Source organism: Delphinapterus leucas, chromosome 13, assembly GCF_059928025.1.
Source record: "Delphinapterus leucas isolate spDelLeu-1000000601 "Yukka" chromosome 13, BTC_Dleu_Yukka2, whole genome shotgun sequence".
In the NCBI taxonomy this organism is placed as follows: Eukaryota; Metazoa; Chordata; class Mammalia; order Artiodactyla; family Monodontidae; genus Delphinapterus; species Delphinapterus leucas.
Window position 1 is genome coordinate 92,089,163 of NC_143141.1, and position 19,348 is coordinate 92,108,510.

Here is a 19,348-nt window from a genome sequence, read left to right on the forward strand (position 1 = left end):
ACCCAAACAGGCTCGATCCCAATGCTGAACGCGGAGCTCGGGCGCGGGCGTGCAGGGCAGTTGCTCCTGTCTGCAGCCGGCTACCGGCAGAGGGACCCTGCAGGCCCTGCACGGTGTATGGGCTTCTCCCTTCCGTGTAGCACCCAAGACATTCTCCAGTCTTTCCAAAATTCCTTTGAACTGCCAAAAAGCTTTCAACAAATTCCCTTTCTGCTTAAATTAGCCAGACTCAAGATTTTTTTGCTTACATCTAAGAAACGCCACCTGCCCTTGGTTCTGATCTGCTAGATTAAACGGGGTTACCCCTGGTGACCACTCCTGGGCGCTCGCCTGCCACCCGCCCCCAAGGAAGCAGGTGGGCGCCGTCCAGACCCCCAGGGCGTTAGACGCGGAAGCCAGTTTGTCAAGTCTGGGTGAGGCAGGAACTGACAGACAGAGGCTGCCCCGGGGACAAGAAGGCGTTGAGCCGCGGGTCCCCCGCCCGAGAGGAGACACCCTCTTGCCATTCTCGCTGCAGCCCCCCGAGACCCCGCTCGGCGCCCCGTGCTGCAGGGGCACCGGGCCCAGGGCGAGGAGTGGAAGCCCATGCTAGAGCTCGCCGTGACCCCTACGGTCAGAAGACCAATGCTTTTCCCGTCTCCTCGGTTTGTCAGGTCTCCATGGCTGCCGCCACCTGGGGTCACACTCAGGCCTCGATGAGAAGCCACACGGAGCACGGCTGAGTGTTCCCTGAAGGGTCTGGCACTGCTGGGTCTGGGGGGGCCCTCCTCCCCTCCCTGCTGCCCTTTGTCCCTTTGTTCTTCTGCATCTGTCTCCCTTCTCCGTTTCTGACTGATCCACACTCTCTCAATACCTCTGTCTCTCACACACACACATACACACACGCGCGCATGCATACACACACACACACACGGACCCCCAGAGCCTCAGTGCGGCGGGCAGCCTAGGGGGCCCGGGACCCCTGCAGCATCGTCTCGCGGGTGCACGTCCCCCCGCGGCCGCTGGGTGGCAGTGTGGACGCGCGGGTGCGCCGCCGCCGCCCATCCTCTCCGCCCACGCTGCACCCGGGGCTCAGAGAGGTGCCCGCGCACCAGCTTTCCGGTCACGGCTCGATGCAGCACCTAATAAATCCCGGTTCTCCCCTCAACCAGACCGCCTCCCTCCTGCGCTGCAAATCAGGGGCCACGGCCCACCCCGCAGGCCCTTCCTGCCGAGCTGGGGGATTCAATTAGCGGCTGTGCTTCTGGCCTCCTGCCGGCTGCGCCTGTCCTATCAAATTGTCTTTGAAACCTTCACAGCCCTGTAGAGGTGTGTGACCCGGGCACAGACAAAGGCCGGCGTGCTTTCCTGCGCTTCGTGCTGGCACAGAGCCGCGGAGGCGGCGACAGGAGGGGACGTGGATCGGCTCCCTCTGGTTTCACCTGAGAGCCGGGGCGACACAGAAGTGGCCCCATCCCAACTCCTCCCCTACCAGGGACGAATCCAGACCCAGGGAGGCGCTGGCTTGCCCTGGGCTGCCCTTGACCCCGGTGAAGAGCCCGGAGGGGTGGGGCACACCTGACCCACCCTAGAACCAGGGCAGCTCTGTCCAGGTGACCGAGGGCAGTCGCATGGGCCGAGGCCGTCGTGGTGATGCTGGGGAAGCTCCGGCTTCAGGACGCCCCGCCCAACCGCAGTCACCACCTGGTCAGTTCCCTTGCACAGGCCCCCGGGACTGGATCTGCCTGTCCTGTGAGGGGCAGGCACCTGGGCCAGCTCAAGGTCATGGGCCCTGGGCTGTGGGCAGGGGTGCCTGGCTGCCCCACAGGCCCGTGGGTGCAGCGGGGGTCCCGCAGATACCCGGAGCAGAGCCGCTGCCTTGGCCCCTGTGGCACCTACAGCAATAGCACCGGGGCCTGAGCTCCAGTCTGCAGGGCACAAAGAGGACCAGCCCCTGGGGAAGAAGCCAGCGGCACCTTTACTGCGCTGGGCTGTCACCGCGCCAGCAGCTCTAGGCAGACGCTCCCCTTCCTCCAAAACAGTCGCTACACAAACACCCTGCAGGCGCGGTCCAGAACGTCGGGCAGCCGGGGCCTCACTCCCAAGACACGCAGACACACAAGAGGCCCTGGCGAGCGGTGTCCCCGGAGCCCCCTTCTGGCTCCCAGCCCCAGCTGTTTTCCTTTGTGGGTGCGTGTCTGCCTGTTTTCTTTGAAAAATGAAGATGTTTATTATTTTTTACTGGGGATTCTGATGTACAAAAGGAAGAACCGTGGGTGATTGGCAGGCAGCTTCTGGGATGGCCCCCAGCGGTCCCGTCTCCAGGAGTCCCCTCCCCAAGTTCAGGCTGGACCTGGGGACAGGCTTCTGAGACCAGAACGCAGACAGTGATTGGGGGGGGGGTCTTTCCAGGATGGGCGCACGCTCGCACTGCTCTGAGGCGGCCAGCGGTCCTTGGGGAGGTGCCCAGGGCAGAGGTGCCCGGTAAGGAACGCAGGCCTCCATCCAGCCACCCGTGTGGCACTGAATGCCACCAGCAACCTCACGGTCAAGTGTGGCTGGTGAAACAGAGCCCCCCACCCCCGGCCCAAGGCGAGCTCTGGGTGAAGTCCCGCCCCACAGGACCTGCGGGGACATTGATGCTTTGTCGTGAGTCACTGTTTGGGGGCGACCGCGATACAGGAATAGATAACGAACACCGCTAGAGAAGACACTGAGAGAACAACGTTCGGTTGTCAAATTCGGAGCATTTACTTTTCTTTTTCCTGAAATCCGCAGCAAAGCAAAATTGTTTCTACTTTTACAGAAGCATTGATCTAAGCTAAGAGGATTCTTTTCCATATAGAAATTAAAAGGAAGGTAGTCATTTAAGACCTCACTACCATTGTTTGTACTTAACTGTTATAACATTTAAAGATCTCGTTTCATACTTTGCACAAAGCCAAGAGAGATTCGGAGTAATAATTACATAACGAACATTTTGTCTACACTACAAATAATAAAACTCTAGTTCTTCAGACATAATACCCAGAAACACGTGTTTTTTTTTTTCTTCTTTTTCGCCCAAGCATGCACCATTCTCTAAGATTCAGAAAAGGAGCCTTTACCCGGGACCCCGCACTCCTGCTTGGGGACCACGTGGCGGGCAGAGCCTCCCACCCGTGGTGGCAGCTGGCAGCCACCCGGTGGCGGAGGGGCCGCCGATGCTGGAGCAACAGGGTCCCCGCTACACGTGCTCCTTGTCGAACTCGCAGAGGAAGTGCATGGTGAGGTGGCAGGCCACGTCGTTCCAGCCCCCGGAAGCCACCAGCTCCACGCAATCCTCGTCGTCATAGGCGTTGTTGGGCTCCCCGCTGCGCCACTGGCTGAAGGTCTGCATGGGCGAGCGGTCCGCGTAGACGAAGGTGCCCTCCCGCTCCAGGTCGTTGATGCCGATGAAGACGCGGGCCAGGCCGGCCTGCGCGATGTAGGCGGCCAGCAGCCCGTTGGCGGCCTCATCCTTGGGCATGCCCAGCGTGCCGCCCCGGCCCTGGCAGGCCAGCTGTGCATCCATGTACCGCTTCTCCTCCTTCACCAGCAGGTAGATCTTCTGCTCCGTCTCGCGCACGCCGGCGACGGCTGCGGGGACAGGGCTGGAGGGCGAGCGCTCGCGGGTCCCCAGCAAACCCGGGGCGCCAACCCAGCACACGCGCACGGGGAGCAGACCCAGGGCCGCTCTGCCTCCGGGCAGGGGTCGGGGGGACACGGGAGCAGGGAAGCCCCGAGAAGCACGTACCGTGTTTGATGAACTTCAGCTCCGCTGTGATCTGCGCGACCTGGTTGTCTGTCTCCCCGACGGCCTTCCTCAGCTGGCCGCACTCACACGGGATGCCTGCGGAGACCGCGCCCGGCGTGTGATGGGACTGACCCAGAGGCGGGCTCGGGGGGGGGGTACCCCCTCCCCAGCATGCTAGGCGATTCAAAACACGAAGGCCTTTGAGGCTGCAATGGAGATTTCAGACTTGATCCTAAAGGCAAGGAGCAGTGGAAGGGTTTCCACAGGGGCACCAAGGTCGGATTCACGTTTCACAGTCTCGCTCTGGTCGCTTAGGAGATCAGTGGAGGTATGGCGGCGAGACGGGTGGGCGAGAGCAGGGGGTTAGGCCAGTCACCTCGGGAAGACTGCGGGCAGTGACAGCGCGGCAGGAGAGACGACAAGACGTTTGAGGAAAGTGGGGTGATGTTCAGTCATCCCAGCGTGGCCAACCCTGCCTCAGCTTAGGTGTTTCCTCCTGGGCCTCTCAGGAGGACCCTAACCTTCCAGCTGTGAAGAGCTCCACGTGGTCAGGAACCTTCTCAGAATGTCACTCGGCCGTCACAGCCCTTGGGGGCCCCGTTGCCCATGGTGGCACTGCTGGCTTCGGCTTCTCCACCAGACCAGGAGGGGCCGCCGGCTCCCGCCCGCCCTCTGCTCTGACTCTGTGAGCACAGGGGCAGGACTTCTCACCTTTTCCTGAGAAATTCCGTCGTGCGAAGCTCTCAGCCTGCCTTTCCAGTCTGAACACACTCTGGTGTTTGGCCCGGTCTTCCAAACTCTCAGCCCCCCTCTGCCACTTAGAACCCAAACACTCCCCAACACATGGGCACCTGGAATGATGCTGGTGTGATTGGGGTTTTTCTTTAATGGAACTTTTTCTGAGACACACGTTGTCTGAGTTCACTGCGGTTTGAGGCGCTGATGTTTTCTGGAGAGATGGAACCAGTATCAAGCTGACAGGTCCCCTCAGCTCACAGGAAGGGCCTACCCAAGGGACGCAGACACTGTATCTTCCCCCTCAATCTAGTATCTGTGCAGTGTCTCCTGTGGTCACACGTGTTGGGGACGAGGACCAGAGGGTGCACACCTGTTAGGATGGCATTTCAGTAACGGGGCTGAGAGGCCACAAGGGCCTGAGTGATGGTGGCGGGAACAGTCCGGCAGGGGTTGGGGGACACTGCGCATAGACGGCCTGAACCTGGCGGGGACAGGGGTTGAGTGACATCGGGGTGGAGGTGCGTGCTGGGCAGGGGGGCGGGGGTGGGTGCAGCCGAAGCCCAGGGAACAGCGGTGGGGTTGGAGCGGGCAGCAGGCTGTGCCACATGTAGAAAGAAGACAGGGCAGCAGGCAGAGCTCCTCCGAGAAGAGAGGAAGAAGCAGGGGCCACAGGGCGGCAGGCAGAGAGGACGGGGGCTTCCCGCGGCCCGGTCTCCTGGCACCAGAGAGAAGTTAAGGGAAGTCGGTTAAGTCCACTGAGCTGGGCCAGGGTCCGCGGTGACAGGAGGGTCGTGGGGAGTCAGCTGCAAGGACACCCAGAATGAGGAAGATGAACCAGAAAGTACGGACGTGCTTCTCAGAGAAGCTGGTGGTCAGGAGGGGGTCCTGATGCTCCCAGAGAACAGTAGGAAAGGAGGAAAGTGCACTTTAGGGCGCGCGTATCTAAGCTGGATCGTGATGAGGTGATAATACCCAGCCGGCATGCAGACCACAGCCCTGAACGGGAATGAAAACATTCAGGTAGCAGGAAAGCAAATATTGAAATAGTCCACAGGAGGGTGCGATGCACGAGGAAGGCGTGTCAGTTACACGCGCTTTTTCCAGCCTATTAAGTTTTATGTCATGATTTATACTTTTTAAAAGTGCAATTTTAATACATTTCTAAAAAATCCTTGGCCCCTTTATGCCATACCTGGTTCTCCATTAGGGCCAGGGGGTCCTATGTCACCAGAATCTCCTTTCTCACCTGGAAAAGAGAAGCAAGGCCAAAGTCACAAAGCAGGGGTGGGACGTGCCCCCTGAGTTCAAATGTCCAGGTAGCAATGTTCTTTCTTCCATGTGCAGTGCCCTGCGGTTCCTCCCAGACCCTCCTTCTGCAGTGAACTGGAGGGAGGAATGGTCTGTAGATGACTGATTCTTCAGGCTCTGTTTATGTGACGTGGCACATCCACATATCATGGGACTTCAGAGATTATCAGATGAGCGTTCTTTAAGTCAATTCTGGAAAACCCAGCATGTTTCCTAGAACACGCTATCATCTCGGAAATCCGTAACACCCAGTGCCAGTTCTCTCCACGTCCCACATCACAGCAAGAGAATTCAGGTAGAACAGGTAACGTCAGAGACGGATGGACCGTAGAGGTTCCCTCATCCAAACAGAGTCAAGATGAGATCGGTCCTCCCTGTCCCTCTCTGAGAGGCAGCAAGTTGTCCCAGGGGCACAGCCACCAGGACACCTGGGCGCCAGCCTTCTGTGGACAGGACAGACGACTCAGCCACTCTGCCCCTCCGTTTCTTCCAACTTATGAAACAAAGGGATAGGAGAAAATCATGGCAACAAAGCTTTCTAGAAATTAGACAATGGCTATTTATTTTTAAATCACAGGAATATTCCTAAAGCACTACCTTTCTTCCCCCTGAGAGAACTTAAGCTTCTCAGCTGACCTGGGACAGTGAAGGGGCAGCGACTTCTACATCCTTGGAGAGTCATGTTCCGTTTGATGGGGATGGAGAGAGCTCGGCAGTCTCCGTCCAAGTGATTCCTTTTTTTGCTTTTATCAACACCAGGAGCTTGAAAAATGACTCAAGGATCAGCTTGACAAGGACCCAGGACGGCAGAGTCTCAGAGATGGAGCAGATCAGGTAAGCTAAGCCCAGTAAGGGCCTTCTTGGCAAGTTGTCCCCTGGTGAGACTCTGACATTTACCCAGAGCGTATGCTGTATGTTAGAAGCACACACATCCCTACTTGCAGCCAGTATCCACTGCGTTCTTCACAGCAGCTAAAAGGTGGAAACAACCCCAGTGGCCGTCAGCAGATGAAGGGGTAAATAAAACGTGGTCCATCCATGCAACAGAATATTATCCAGCCTTATAAAGGAAGGAAAGTCTGACACCTGCTACAACATAGATGAACCCTGGGAACATCATACCCAGTGAATAAGACACAAAAGGACAAGTACTGTATGATTCCATTTATATGGAATATCTAAACCGGCAAGTTCATAGAGACAGAAAGCAGATTAGAGGCTGCTAGGGGCTGCAGGGGTGTGGGGCGTTATTACCTCATGAGGACAGAGACTCTCTCTCTGGGGGAATGAACACATTTTGGAAATGTATAGCGGTGGTGGTTCTACAACATTGCAGTCGTGCTTAGTGTCACTGAATCACACTGAAAATAGTTAAAGTAACAAATTTTATGTTACAAATATTTTACCACAATTTTTTTAAGCTTTCTCAAAGCTTCCACATCCCTCTCTATATCACGCATATCGACCTGTGTGCTCTGTAATGAATGCACGGGGCAGGTGTTTCCCACGGATTTGCCGGGAGGAGAGACGCAGCTCGCCGAGCTGGCCACACTCTTCGCCTCGGTCCTGGCTGAGGGACCCTTCCCACCAGGGACAGGCTGGGCCGGGGGAGGTCCGTGCCGTCGATCGGAACTGACCACCTGGACCACTCACAGCTCAAAGCCCCAGGCAGGGTGATGGAGCACAGGACTGCAGGCACCGCACTGGGCAGAGCAGACACAGCCAAACTCCCTCCCAGCCCCAAGCCCCCCAGCCTCTGTCTCCTGCTGCCAGCACCCACGACAGGACCTGGGGGAGCCCTTCACGGGGCTGGGGGGCCTCGCCTCCTTCACCCCGAGCCCTCTGGGGTCTAGCACGGGCGCAGGACAAGCCAGGGACTCAGAAAGCGTTTGCTGACTGAGTGCGCAATGGGGGGCGGGATGCGCGGAAGAGCCGGGCGATGCTGAGTGACCCCTTAACTGCCCTGGGGACAGTCTCCCGAGCTGCCCACCCTCCAGGGTTGTGCAGGTCAAACGGGGTCACGTGGGCACTGGCGCTGCTTCCACCCTGCCGTCACCCTCCTGCCCCCCGTGCTCATGGGGAGCCACCCCCGAGTCTCAGAGAGTCTGAGTCACCCGAGCTGCAGGTGGATGGACAGTGTGTCGGGAATGCAGTCCTTCCGCTGCCTAAATGGGGCTCCTGATTCTCCCCCAGGCAGCATGTGAACCCTGAGGGGCAGGGAGCTCTCCCCACCTCGTGGCACGCAGTCAAGTCTGATCGATCCCAAAACGCAAACGCTGGAACACATCTTATCGTGTATAAAGCACACAAAATAAACACAACCACCAGCTACTCTCTAAGCGCCCGGGAGGTGAGCCTGCGAGGGAAAGTGAGCAGAGGTGTGTCGGAAGTACCTTTAGAACCAATGGGACCGATTTTTCCATGGCGCCCCACGCCGCCTTTCTGTCCTTTGTCACCCACGTCTCCTGTGGAAAACAATGAGATCACAGTTGGTCGAGGCACAGGTAATGCAGTACACCTCCTGTGTATCAGCCCACGTGAACACACACGCACACACGCACACGAGGAGACCGAACACGTTACGACTCTTGTTTAACCTCTCCAAGGTCGTGTATCCGACTGACCCCAGAAGGCTCTACATGTCACCTGCTGATGTATTTCCCAAAGGAAGACACACACCCCCTTAAAGTCACACACACTGCGGAACAGACGAGGCCACACGGTACATCCCCATGTCCTCAACTCAACCGAGCGCCTTAGACTGAGCACTTCCGGCCAGCAAGCAAGTCCTAGTTCTGTGATGTTCCCACAGCTCAGGCCAGGTCGAGGTCAGAGGACAGAACACAGGCTGAGGGGTGAACCACAGCAGAGATGCAGACACCCCACCCAAAGCCGGCTTACGTTCGCACAAGGGTGAAGTGTCTGGCACAGAGCACGCGCACACATGTTCTCTTATTTGGTCACAGGAGGGATTCACCGCGCAGATGGGGCTCACGGGGGTCAAGCGCTTGCCCGGGTCAAGTACCTGGTCCCGCCACGAGGTGACTCCTGCCCCGGACACCGTGTACGGTGCGCGATGCTGAGGGCACAGGGGTGACAGGGCTCAGGGTCTGCGGGGGGATCGGGGAGATAAGCGGCCAGTGGTAACTCACACAACTAGTATAGTACCAGGAGATGCCCAGGGCTCCGAGGAGGCATCCGGGAGCTGGGGAGAAGAGGGCCACCAGCCAGGACCACATCACCATGCCTCTGGTCACACGTGGACGAGGCCTGGACAGGGACGAGGCAGGCACCGCAGGAGGCGGCCCAGGGGACTGGTGTCGGGAGGGTAGGGAGAAATTCCCAGACTGAGAAATGTCTGGGAGGCAGAGACTTAGTAAATATTCACTCTGAGGATATGGTGAGGGCTTCACTTTATTGCTGGAAGAGGAACAAGCTACTCAGCTCTTGGGCCAGACAGGGCCACAGCGGCCTCGACAGCCACGCCCCTGGGGCTCTAAGTGAACCCCCCAGCACAGCCGTCCTGAGGCAGCTCCAGCCACAGAAAAGTGTTCCTTTGTTGACTTGCAGGAGCTCGAAAGCCGCCACCTGCTCCTTCCACCCAGCAGTCCTGGTTTTGCAGCCACAGAGATGCACGGCTAGTCTGATCCGCCGTCCACAGACAGTCCTTCAAACGTCTGAACTGTCTTCTCCCTGAAATCTTCCCCTCAGCTTCCCCACCCTGTCTGTGCTCCCATACAGGAGCACCAGCCCCCAAGCAGGCCTGACCACTGTCCCCTCCTGCTGGGGACTGAAGTGCCCCCCAGATTCATATGCCGAAGACCTGACCCCCATGTGATGCATCTGGAGGGGGTCAGGGTCAGAGGAGGTCACGGGGGTGGGATGCGTCCCCTGATGAGAGGATGAACAGTCTGGAATCCTCTCTCTCCACCATGTGTGGACACGGCCAGAAGTCGGCCGTCTGCAGGCCAGGAAGCGGATCCTCCCCAGACCCCAACCATGCAGACAGCCTGCTCTGGGACCCCTGCCTCCAGAATCGTGCGAGATCAGTGTCAGGGGGTTAAGCCCCTGTGCCTGTGGTGTTTGGCTATGGCCCCCGAGCCACTTGTCTGGACACCCTGGTCCCTTGTCTGGACCCTCTAGTCCATTAGTGTGGTCTGAGCTCAAAGATGGCCAAAGACACCCTGCTCAGCCTCCTGCAAAGTGTTCCAGAGCAAAGCCCCTGTCCCTGGAGTGCGCACTCAGCTATTGCTGTTGTTCCAGGGCCTCGGCTGCCACCCTCCTTCCGGACACCTTTTCTTCAAAAGGCCAACGTTCCCTTCCCTGTAACTCTCAGTTGTGCCCCTCCTGAGGTCCTGGGGTCAACGTGAGCCCTGGGGAAGCTGGGCTGAGCAGGATAAGTGTCGAGATGACCTCCGTGCTCTTGCTTTTTACTTTCACATCACGCCAAACCACGGGGTGGTTTGGCTTGGTTTCACGCTGTCTCAGCAGGGTCTGCTGGGACACTTGCCGCGGTGTCCTTACGGGGACGCGCAGACCTGATAAACTGGATTAAGCTCAGGCTCCATCGGAGCCCCACGAAGAGAGTGCCCAGGGCAGGAGGAGGTCTCGGAGACCCCCAACCCAACCATATCTTCAGGCAGGAAGGCAGAGACAGACACAGAGTCTGAGGGATTTGCACCTACAGTAATGAGTCGGGTGGATGGTCCCCAGCATGTGGATCCCACTGAACTCCCACTGGAGAGGGGCAGGGTCGCCAGAGTCTGGAGAGTGGCTTCCTGCCTGGGGAACACGCCTCCTCGTTCAGAAGACCCAACACTGCAGAGGAGTCTGGTCCACATTTTAATGGGCAGATTGGGGCAGACTGGGTGTGAGTGCAAACCCATCACCTGAAGAGTCTGCTGTTTGCTAAGATTCCACCTAGAAAAGGTGAGAACAGAGTGTGGGCCTCCTGCCAACCTTGGGGCCACTTCTCCCCGAGACCCCTCCCTGCAGAGGAGAACTCAAAACAACACCTGCCCACCCCTCTGCTCCCACCCAGACGGCTCCTGCTGCCCCAAGCAGACAGGGAGAGGGTAAGGAGGCTTGGACGAGCACACTGGAGGGGGAAACACCTGCGATCAAAAACAATGGCGAAAGCGCTGCCCCCTCACCCCCCGGCCCCACACAAAACCTCTCGGCTAAGCAGACCATTAGCTCATGATTCACTGCCTCTGCTGAAGGACGCAGTCAGGGTCTAGCACACATCCTGCTGTGGTAAACAAGTCAACCTGAGGATGACTGGAGAGCCTTCGGCTTTCAGCCCACCTATCAACTGCACAGCCGAACTTTACCACTAATTCAAGGTTGCTGCTGACACGTGGCGCCTGCCCCCAGCAGGTACTGAGCCCAGCTCCCGCCCTGGGAGGGGTGTGGGACCCGGCCCCTGCCATAGGGGGCTCTGAGAAACCAGGCACGTGTATAGAAAATCAATCGGATGCCAGCAGCTCACGGGGCAGGGGGATGGGGGCAGGCGGCGAGCTCAAGCCCAAGGCGGGGAATGAAGGCGCTGCAGGTCTGCAAACCTCAGGGTGGGAGTCCCCCGGGGGCTCGTCACCACTGATGGCTGGGCCCGCCCCGGGGGGATTCCACAGGTCCGGGTGGGGCATCCCCGTCGAGCTCCCAAGTGTTGCGGATGCCGCTGCTTCCTGAACCGGGCTTGGAGACCCCTGCGGTTTGCGGTGACGTGAGAAGGCTGGAGCTGCAGGAGGTCGCCCGTGCAGGCCAAGGCTGGGGGTCAGGCAGCCCCAGGTCTGTGACCCAGCTCTACCTTCGAGGCTGAGTCTCCCTGCGCCTCAGTTTTCTCTCTGCAGAGTGGTGTCCTGTAGTAACAGCTCCTCTTGTGTGTGAGACTCCAGGCCCGCAGCGCCATGTGCACAAGGCTTGGAGCTCGGGCCCTGCGCCCAGCTGATTCTCCCCCTGTCACTCGGCCGTACCATCTCTGTGCGTTTCTGACCTACATAATGGGGTTAATAATAGCCCTACTAGAGCCACCTCACTGGGTCTGAGGGAAACGCGAGCACCGTCGGGAACGGCATCTGGCACGCGGCAGGTGGACCTAAGTGTTGGCCACTATAGCTGTCATTTGGAGGCAGAAGCTCCGAGCTGGGACGCTGCTTCCTCAGGAGCGATCCATGTCCCCCATGACCCCCCTGGGTCTGCACAAGCATGCAGAGCCTCAGGCTCCACCAGCTCAAGCACCAAAATCTGCATTTTAACACATCCCTGGGTGATTCCAGGGGCCCCAAAGCTGGAGCAGGGCTGGACCAGACCCCGCGGGCAGCCCTCTTTGGAGGTTGGTTGAGATTCCATGGTAACCCACTGCTTGCTGCGGCCAGGAGCAAACTGGAGCTAGCAATAGAGGTGCTTGCAATCTGGGGCAGTTCTGCTCGTTTCTCCAACTTTCAGAGATAAATTAGAATACTTCCAGGTACACTGTGTGCCAGGAAAGCCTGTCCACATGTACTGATGGATCTCAACCTCACAGTGTTATTGCCATTACCACCTGGCATGGGCTGAATTGTGTGTCCTCCAAAATTCATATGTTGAAGCCCTAACCCCCAATGTGACCATATTTGGAGATGGCCTTTCAAGAGGTGATTACGGTTAAATGGGGTCAGAAAGGTGAGGGCCTAATCCGATAGGACTGGTGTCCCTGTAAGAAGAGGAAGACACACCCAGCAAGCCACACACAGAGGAAAGGCCTCGTGAGGACACAGGGAGAAGGCGGCCATCTGCGCCCCATGGAGAGAGGCCTCAGGGAAACCAGCCCTGCAGACACCACGGTCTCTGACTTCCAGCCTCCAGGGCTGAGAGAATAAAAATCTGCCGTGTTTGTTACAGCAGCCCCAGCTGACTGGTACACTTTCCCTCTGCCCCAGAAGAGAAAGTGGAATCAGACGGGTGGCGCCACCCACCACCAGTCATGCCACTAGTGATCCAGGGCGCAGCCTGCAATCGGACAGACCAGGCCCGGGTCCCGGCCCCCAACCCACACAGCCTGGGGTGGGTCACAGCCCTCAGAGCCTCGGCTTCCTCACCTGCAAGGTGGCATTACCCTTCAGGCCACTGAGCATAGGACATCGGCCCAGGTCTCCTGGCCACATCCAGGGCCCCGAGCCCTCACCTCGGCTGTGGGGCAGCGGCCTGGTCCTCACAGACCCAGCCACAAGCCAAGGCTGCACTTCCAGGGACTGGGCCTGAGGGCATGCTGCAGGCTCGTGGGAGACAAACAACCCTCCCTGGGGGCCCAGAAGGTGGGAAATAGGAAACCAGAGAGAGCAGAGCCGACACCCAGCCTCCCGTGGTGCCGGCTCACCTGTGAGGAGCCGCTCAGGGGCCAGGCCTCACCTGTCCCTGCTCAGCCCTGCATCCTCGGGGCCCACGGCCCAGGCCCTCGGACCAGAGACCTGGTTCGCGACGCCCCCTGATGACCTCACAAGAGGGCCTCTGTGCAGAAGGCTAGGCGCTGGGGGCAGCTGGGCCTGATGCAGACAGTCACCCCAGCCAGCACGACCAGCGCCCTGCCGTGCACAGCTCCCAGCCATCAGTCCCGCCCCAAGAGGGGTGTCAGAGTAACAACAGCCACCACCTGTGGGTGCCTGCTGGGCAACGCATGCACACACACACGTGCACACACACACATACATGCACATACATGCATGCACATACATGCATGCACGTACATACACATACACGTGTGCATATGCACGTTTTCGCATACATATGCACGCATACACACGCACATTCACATACATGCATATACATATGCACATATACACACATTCACACACATATACATACATGCACACATGCATGCATTCACATACATATACACACATTCACATGCATGCGCATATGCACAGATACATATGTGCGCCCATACACGTGCGCGCATGCATCCCAAACATGCACGTGCATATACATATATACATACACGTGCGTGTGCGTATACATACATGCACACATATATACATTCACAATACATGCACACATACACAAACAGCATGTTCAAACATACAAACACACACCAAGCAAACCTTTCATCCTCACAGCACTTGGGCTGAAAGCTGGAAGCAGTAGCCTACAGCAGGCCCCTGCACCGTGACCCTGCACACAAGGTCAAGGGTGTGGGCTGCCGTTCCTCATAGGAATATTCTCTCTTTGGGGTTTGTTGGAGAAGAAGAAAAAGCAAGAACCATTGAGTTCCCCGAGATGTCCACACACTCTCCACTTGAGGGCAACCCAAGGTCGTCTGCAATGCTGACTTGCCTTAACTCGCAGACACTCCTTGGAAAGCAGCAGAAAAGCAGTGTGGTTGCCAGCCTAGAGGAGACTGGATCTGACCAAGAGCCCTGCTGGCTTCATCCCGCCTCCGCTTGCCTGTCCAAATGACAAGGAGCTTTTTGCAAAAACCAAACAAATCCCCCCACCCTGGTGGTGTGGGATGACTGGAAATGCACCAGACACACTCAGATCCGGTCCCTTTAAGTCTCCAGAGCTGGCGGTGGTGGCTCCCCAGGCAGCTGTGACTGCGGTGCCAGCCCTTCCCATCCCATCCTGCTTATGAGAAGCGTGCTAGCGCACGTTTGTCCTCTGGACATGCACGAGGAACGGGGGCAGCTCGCAGCGGGCTGCTAATTCTTATTAATTTTAATGAAGATCTCACACCGTCCTTTGAAAAGGAGACAGGGCAGAAAGAGCACTTGGCATCCAGCTGCCTCTGAGATTTTCAACGGAGATAATGTGCACATTACAGCGCCCAGAAAGCCCGTCGCTGACGTAGGGTCGCCCTCCCCCATCGCAGGCCAGGTGGGTCCCCAGCTTCTGCGCCCAGGGGCCCGGCGGCCTCTTAGCTGCGTGTCTGGGGGCTAGGAGCTTTGACAGCTGGGATGACACGCTTTTAGCAGGTCGTGTGGCAAAGCCAGCTCTGTGCTGTGTGCACACAGCGTGCACTCTGACAGTGTGGGGACAGCTCTCATTTCAATAAAGGACAATGGACAGCGACAGCGGGGGCTCTGCCGGCCCTTGGGCTTGTCTTTGTTATTCCAGAAAAGGCAGCCATTGGCTTTCTGGCGCTTTCTCCTACAGCTGTTTTGAGTTCTCAACAGGGGGGCTGCTCAGTCTGTGACCAGAGGCCACCCCCTAACACAAGGCAAATCAGCGGAAGAGGAAGCCTCCCTGCAGCAGCCCCATGTCCACACAGCTTGCATTTCACGGAAGTTGACGTGAGAAGGGCGCCAGGTGGAGAGCGTCCAGATCCTCGCGATCAGCCTGCAATCCCATCCCACACAGCCCCGGGCGATCGGCAGCCCCAGCGCGGGCCAACGGACTCGCCCCATCTCAGGCCGCCCCCCCAAACCAAAGCTGAAGCTGCATTTTAACTCCAGGCCCAGCTGGTCCCCATGGTTTGGGAAGCATCCTCAGAGCAGAGCTGTCTGCTCAGTAGGCAGCAGGGAATGAATCCAGCTCAGCGTGTTCTGAAGCCTCGGCCCGCAGACTTCTCTAGAACCTGGGGACGAGCAGGTGCACGCACACCTGAGGCCCTCAGCCACAGACAGGTCACCTGCAGATTTCAAAGATATTTCAAGACATTGAATGTCAAGGTATTTTACAAACAATTGATTGAGAGCCTTCCAAGGGCCAGGTCCTTGATGGGACGTGAACAGTCCAGTCAGGAACGAGGTGGTAAGTGAAGGAAAGGGTCCCGCGGGGGAAATGGAAATGTGCAAAAACCCAGGGAGATGGGACACCACTGAGGAATTCTGGACTACCCACAGGGAATTACTCACACTTTTTCATAAACTAGCAAGAAAGTAAATAAGAGTGTTTAGTCTTCTGACAATTTCATAGAGAATGTTACTGGTAGAAATAACCATCACCAAATAAAATTGACGCTGGCTAAAACTACACAGAGGAAAATTGTCATTAACTAAAAATTGATGGGAGAGTCCTGTCTATACAATTTAGAGCTGAAATTTTCAACCAGGTGCAAATAATGACACTCTCAGAAGAGCTCAGGATGGCAGAGGTGAGAGTTGGGAAGATGTGAGGTAGGTAAAAAAATAAAACGTTAAAACTGTTCAAGGAGGACTTCCCTGGGGGCACAGTGGTTAAGAATCCGCCTGCCAATGCAAGGGACACAGGTTCAAGCCCTGGTCCGGGAAGATCCCACGTGCCGCGGAGCAACTAAGCCCATGCACCACAACTACTGAGCCTGCGCTCTAGAGCCCGTGAGCCACAACTACTGAGCCAGTGTGCTGCAACTATGGAAGCCCGTGTGCCTAGAGCCCACAACAAGAGAAGCCACCACAATGAGAAGCCTGTGCACCACAACGAAGAGTAGCCCCTGCTCGTCACAACTAGAGAAAAGTCCGTGCGCAGCAGCAAAGACCCAACGCAGCCAATAAATAAATAAATAAATAAAATTGATTCTTAAAAAAAAAAAATCTGTTCAAGGGGTCCGTGAAAATTCACAGGGGCAAAGTAATTCCGGTGAAAATAATTTCTAAACAATGAAAATCAAGTGTGAATGATGTAAGTGCACTGCATAAACACAGCTGAGGATTTAAGTTGGCTTCATGTAGTGCCTGGGGAAATATCAACACAGCCTCAAGTGGAAATAACCGTTTTTGAAAGGTCCCAGCTGACTCTGAAGGGGCTGCTGTCTGGGATGAGCGAGGCCCACCTCGGGTTCGGTGCCGGTGGGCGTGGGGCTGGAACAGCTCGGAAGTGGGAACAAGGCAGCTGCGCGAGGGCCCACGGTGCACCAGGCTTGCTGCTCCCGAGTTCCCAGCTTTCATCCTTTAATAAACAATAGGGACTGACAGCGACTACGTTATTATTTTGCCTTCACGGGTTGGAAGCGAGGGTGTGAAGCCAGCACAGCTAGTAAGCAGCACGGCTGGCGTTGAGCGGGTCTGCCCCGCCCACACCCTGCCCTTCCCGCCCCAGAGCCCTCATCCTAGGAGCCCCTTTCGGAAGCCTCTGGACAGGTGTCCAGATCCAGCCCACTGCCATTCTTCGTAGAAACCAAGCTGATGCAGAAACAGGCAAGTCTCCCCGGCGCCCCGCCCTGCAGTGGTCACTGCTCTCCGTAGGGGACAGGGCCCCCGGGCGGTAGCTGCAATCCGCTAAGAGCAGGGCACTGGTGGGAATGCCTCCACGAAAGCAGGGTGCAGGAGGATGGGAAGGTGGCCGGAAGAATCCCGCATCCCGGCGGGAGAGCGGTTCCAGTGAGGAGCCTTGGGGCGTCCTGGAGCTGAGGTCGCCTCCCAGCACACCTGAGCCTCCGAGCACGGCCCGCCTCGAGCTTCGCCACACTGAACCTGCGCTAGCGCTTCTGAGGTTGGCCGCAGCTCTCAGTTTCCGGGCTCCGACGAGCCCAGGTGCAGCCATGCTGACCCCGTGAGCATGGCCGTCAGTGTGTGGGAGACCGCCAGAGCTCACGAACCCTCACCTGGGCCTCCAGGTGAGCCTGCATCGCCAACAGGCCAGGGCCACGGCCACAGCAACCTTTCAAAATACCTGTTAACATCAAAAGTATAGTTCATGCACATTGCTGGGAACACCAAAGATAGAGACAGGAGAAAATGTAAAGAATTGAAAGAAGAGAATTTAAAGGTCCATAATCCTATAACCCAGAAATGTCTACTACTAGTATTTTGATTGATTTCTTTTCCATCCTTTTTCTTCGCCTTTTTGTAAATATCTTAGTCGATCACATGTCTGTTCTTGTATCCTATTTTATTCTCTTATATTCTATCATGCCACGGCCAGTCCTCTTTTTAAAGGTCATCCAAAAATGGATATTTCCTAGATTTCTACGTAAGTACCCCACTATTCAATAATCCAAATGCATCCCACTTGGGTTGACTTGTTCTCTGTACTCTACAAAGTAGCAAAGACCCCAGACCAAACCTGCTCATTTTGTCAGTGGCGAAGCCAGACCCCTGGCAAGCCCGGTGATCACTGCCCCATCGCCTCCTAGTCCGGCAGGTTCCTTGTCAGGCAGGTCAATGGGACTGTAAAGGGCAGGTCCAGGCTCCCCTCTCCTGCCCTAATCATACACAGGACTCTGCTCTCGAACATACCGCTCCCAGTGGAGTTTTAAGTTACCCATGGGTAGGAGACATTCATCAAAATGATTTCATACATGAGAAATCCTTACACTAAAATTTGGCATTAAATTTAAGAAATAGGTTCAAACTTATATACACAATATAATTACAACAAAGCAAGAAAACTCCCCCCGAAAAAGGAAATATACCAAAATAAGTGGTTATCTCTGGATGATTTTATTATGCCTGATTTTCCTCACCACTTTTATAGATATATATAAATTTTCTATCATGAGCACACCTTACTGTCACATGTTAGAAAAACTGGAAACAAGACAGATTCTCGATCCAGCCCAAATTCCCCTCCACACTGCCCCGCAGCTTTCTGCCTCAATTTATTCTCCAGGGTCCACATATCTGTTCTCCCCCTCTGACTCTGGGGCTCAGGTGGCCTCCCCGAGATCTCAGCACGTAACAGCACTCAACTTACTGGTTAATGACAGGAAAACGCAGTGAATTAGGCTGTTGCCTTCCCAGCAACGTTCGTCCTCATCAATAGATTCGGATGCTATAGTAACAGCATTTATAGTCTCTGCGCGCTTGTCCTGCCTTTTCAAGAGTGAGAATGAGAGAGAATGATGATGACAGAGCGATGAGAGAGCTACATGTCGGTGACACTAGTGACAGAGACGAGAGGGCAGCCACGGGTCCACATTGGCATGAAATTAGGCATTGCCTGCTGCACGTGCGTTGAGCTCAAACATCGTTACTTTGAAAAAACATCGATGCAAAAACCCCGCGCTTCCACTGCAGGGGGTGGGTTCAATCCCTGGTCAGGGAACTAAGATTCCACATGCTGCACAGCTCGGCCAAAGGAAAAAAAAAAAAAAAAATCAATGAAATGGCGTCATGAAAATGAATTCGTGACCATCCAGAATAGAGGCATATTCACTTCCTAACTGAAATGTGACATTGTCCTCACAAGACAATAGAGGGGGACTTCCCTGGTGGCGCAGTGGTTAAGAATCCACCTGCCAACGCAGGGGACACGGGTTCGATCCCTGGTCTGGGAAGATCCCATATGCCGTGGAGCAACTAAGCCCATGCACCACAACTGCTGAGCCCACACGCCACAACTACTGAAGCCCACGCGCCTAGAGCCCATGCTCCGTAACAAGAGAAGCCACTGCAATGAGAAGCCTGCACACCGCAACAAAGACCCAGTGCAGCCGAAAAATAAATTAAAAAAAGAAGAAACCAAGAAGGTTTTTTCAAAAGACAGGAAAAGACAATCCTCAAAAAGGAAAAAAAGAAAAGAAATACAAATGACTTTTAAACACCTGAAAAATAAGCTGACTTCATTTATGATAAGAGAGGCTAAGTTAAAGCCCCACTGATGTGGCCTTCCACGGCTACCAGACCGGCAGCTTTCTGAGGCAGGGAGGGTGAA

At 56.2% G+C, this 19,348-nt stretch overlaps 1 protein-coding gene across 1 annotated transcript in view; it reads right to left on the bottom strand.

Annotated features, from left to right (window-relative positions):
* Positions 1-2,315: 2,315 nt before the first annotated feature.
* COLEC11 (collectin subfamily member 11) overlaps positions 2,316-19,348 on the bottom strand; it is a 38,495-nt gene continuing 21,462 nt past the window's right edge. Inside the window, exons 3-6 of the mRNA XM_089923487.1 lie at positions 8,194-8,265; positions 5,685-5,738; positions 3,751-3,850; positions 2,316-3,611 (exon numbers count right to left, since the gene is read on the bottom strand). Of these exons, the coding sequence (XP_089779613.1) occupies positions 3,206-3,611; positions 3,751-3,850; positions 5,685-5,738; positions 8,194-8,265 (632 nt within the window). The 3' untranslated portion in view covers positions 2,316-3,205. The remainder of the gene's footprint in view (positions 3,612-3,750; positions 3,851-5,684; positions 5,739-8,193; positions 8,266-19,348) is intronic.